Genomic DNA, 2,810 nt, shown 5'->3' with positions numbered 1-2,810 from the left:
GCACCTCGAAGAAATCATAAGAAGGAAAGATAAGAAATTGTTGAAAAAAAAAAAAAAAAAAAAAAAAAAAAAAAAAAAAATAAAAAAAAAAAAAAATAAAAAAAAAAAAAAAAGAAAACAAAAGTAGAGATGATACAAAAATATCAATCTTCTCTGGGAGGATTCGACGACATCCTGGAACCTCCGAATATGAATCCACTACATTATCAGTTTCGCTGCTACGTTACTGCTTGCAGATTAAGAAAAGAGTTACATCTCTAGAGTATATCTGTAAAAGATTGAAGCACGGACATAGTCAAATTATATTTGCTGTTCGAATCGACAGACCAAATTTCATTAGAATCTAACCCAAACCTTTCCTTCTAAGTGTATGCAATAATTTGGAGTTGGTCCAACACAGTAAAGTAATCTTACCTATCAAAACGCCGAGGGCCAGTAACAGGATGAACGGTCTTCTCCTTCCGTATTTTGATCTGCACCTGTCGCTCAAGCTTCCCAAAATTGGCGTGACGAAGAAGCCGATGAGAGGGCTGAGGGCCCAGACCAGGGTCATGTGCTGGTGATCCACGCCGATTTTCAACAAGGTTGGTGAAACGAACGCTGTTTCCGCGGCGTACGAAAATTCGATTCCCATCACGGCCGCGGATACCCGTACCAACTCTGCCCGTGTCTTTTTCCTGCAACACGGTCGTACAAACGTCGTCGGCTCGCGAAACTGAATATTCGTGAAAGTTGTCTCTTCTCGCGTCGATACGTCGCGTCGCGACACGCATACACGTGGATACACAGAAGGGTGGAAAGGAAAGTCAAGTCGTGGATGAATTCTACACCTTCGATTTGACGGGGATACGTGTAAGATACGTAAAGAAACCTTGACCTTGTATATCGTGTATTCCACTCGCCACGAAGGTGAAACTTTTCCACGAGTAATAGTTCTTTTGAGAAATGGTAAAAGAGGTAAATGTTTCTTAATCTTCTAAGGACGATTGGGTATTTAAATCCCTCTTTAAATGGCCAGGCGAAGTTTAATTTTACACGTTTTCAATATAAATTACTATTTAATTCCTATATTTTCAAAGTTAATCAATCCAATAATTTATTATAATTTATTTGCAATAATACATTGGGCTTTCTCAGATATTATATAGATAGGTGTCGACGTATATGGGGACGTTGGTACTTGGAAGGTTAATCGTTCAACACTGCTTGCGTGCCAACAGCGAGTTTGATGATTCTGGACGAGTGGAACGTGTAAAATAAGTAAAAAGAAAGAAAAAGAAAGGAAGAAAGAAAACTAAATAATGGAATGGCTAAATAAAGAAACATACCTGTAAATATGCTCGTAATCGTCCAAACTTCTCTCCAATTTGGGTGGTCCTCGCAGGTGATTCAAAAACCCTTCGATCCCCTGGTCCATCGGTATCCCATTTCTCCACTCTTTCCATGTCTCCCATTTCTCTTTAAACTTGTCTCTGACGTCGTGCACCCTGCCAGCCAAACCCTCGTACTCGTGCAGTTTATCCACCATGCTTTGCAATCTCTTTGAACTCTTTCTCTCGTTTCCTTCTTCTTCCTCTTCCTCTTCTTCTTCTTTTCCTCTCTTTCTCTCTCTCAGTTAAAAAGTCAGCTAGCTCTCATCGTCGCGTCGTAAAACATTCCGAGAGAGAGAGAGAGAGACACCGAAACTGACGTTCGCGTCTTTAAAATCCTCCATCGACCCTTACGTAATGATGACAATTGGTGGGTGAGAAAGAAACGCACGTATACGTACGTCGATCACTCGAAAAAATTTATTTATTTTAATCGCCTCCTCTTTTCATCAATCGGTTCAGGAATTCGTTCATTTTCGCGTCGACGGAATCGACGAATACAAATACGAGTTGTTCTCTGTCGCTTGCTTTCGTTCGGCTCCCTCTTCCTCCCCCCGCAAAAAAAAGAAAAACAGAAAAGAAAGAAAAGAAAGAAAAGAAAGAAGAAAGAACAAAGAAAAATGGCCAGAAGAATCGAAGACCAGAAAGAATGTAAAGAAGAAATTAAGGCGTAGGTGGAATGAAATTAAACGAAAGTAGGTGCATGTTGGTTGCTCGCTTCGACGGAATTAAATTAAATTAAATTAAATTAAATTAAATTAAATTAAATTAAATTTCGGAAAGAAGAAACGACGCGACGAGGGGGACGCGAGTGCGGGGAAAAACTGCTCTGTTTGTGTTTCCTGCTTCCTGTCCCCTGGCGAGGGGATGTCGAAAGCGTGGCGAGCGAGGAGCGTCGAGCGTGGAGGGTTGGGAACGGTGCTTCGTCGTCGAGACGCGAGAAACGACTGACGGGTTCCGCAAGCTCGCGACCAGCGAGCAGACGAAAGCTCGAGCTCGAGCTCGACCGCGACGTCGCCTTTCACCGTGGATACCTACCTAGTTACTTACCTTGCCTTGCCCAGTCCCTCCGTCCAAGTTCCGGCCGGATGTAAAATGAGCTTCTCGTGTACCATGGGAAAGCTACTTATCAGCCGGCTGTGCTCGTTACTGTTGATTAAAATCGGTTCGGTCGTTTGTTCGCCGTTCGCTTCTCGCTGGGGAAAAGAAACCCGCAGCGCCGGAACGCTCTTGCCTTGTAGCCAAATTAACTAAAAATGCACCCGTTCGCGTACGAACTTTTCGTCAACTAACTTTTCGTCAACTTTCGTCACTTTCGTCACTTTCGTTTCGAGTGCCCGTCAAAGTCACACCTAGTTTCAACGGAGGAACGTAACTCAAAAGCTGCCACAAGTTAATAAATTCGAAGTTTTCATCAACTTGTCGCTTGCCTATCGTTGC

The 2,810-nt window shown here is 42.7% G+C and overlaps 1 protein-coding gene across 1 annotated transcript in view; it reads right to left on the bottom strand.

Annotated features, from left to right (window-relative positions):
• Positions 1-1,938, bottom strand: part of LOC122534024 (proton-associated sugar transporter A) — an 8,070-nt gene extending 6,132 nt beyond the window's left edge. The window contains exons 1-2 of the mRNA XM_043664284.1: positions 1,329-1,938; positions 415-677 (exon numbers count right to left, since the gene is read on the bottom strand). Coding sequence (XP_043520219.1) covers positions 415-677; positions 1,329-1,528 — 463 coding nt within the window. The 5' untranslated portion in view covers positions 1,529-1,938. The remainder of the gene's footprint in view (positions 1-414; positions 678-1,328) is intronic.
• Between the last annotated feature and the right edge of the window lie 872 nt (positions 1,939-2,810).

The sequence above is a fragment of the Frieseomelitta varia genome, unplaced genomic scaffold (assembly GCF_011392965.1).
Source record: "Frieseomelitta varia isolate USP_RPSP 00005682 unplaced genomic scaffold, Fvar_1.2 scaffold_567, whole genome shotgun sequence".
Classification (NCBI taxonomy): Eukaryota; Metazoa; Arthropoda; class Insecta; order Hymenoptera; family Apidae; genus Frieseomelitta; species Frieseomelitta varia.
The sequence above is the reverse complement of the archived record's forward strand: the minus strand, read 5'-3'. Positions and strand labels throughout refer to the sequence as shown.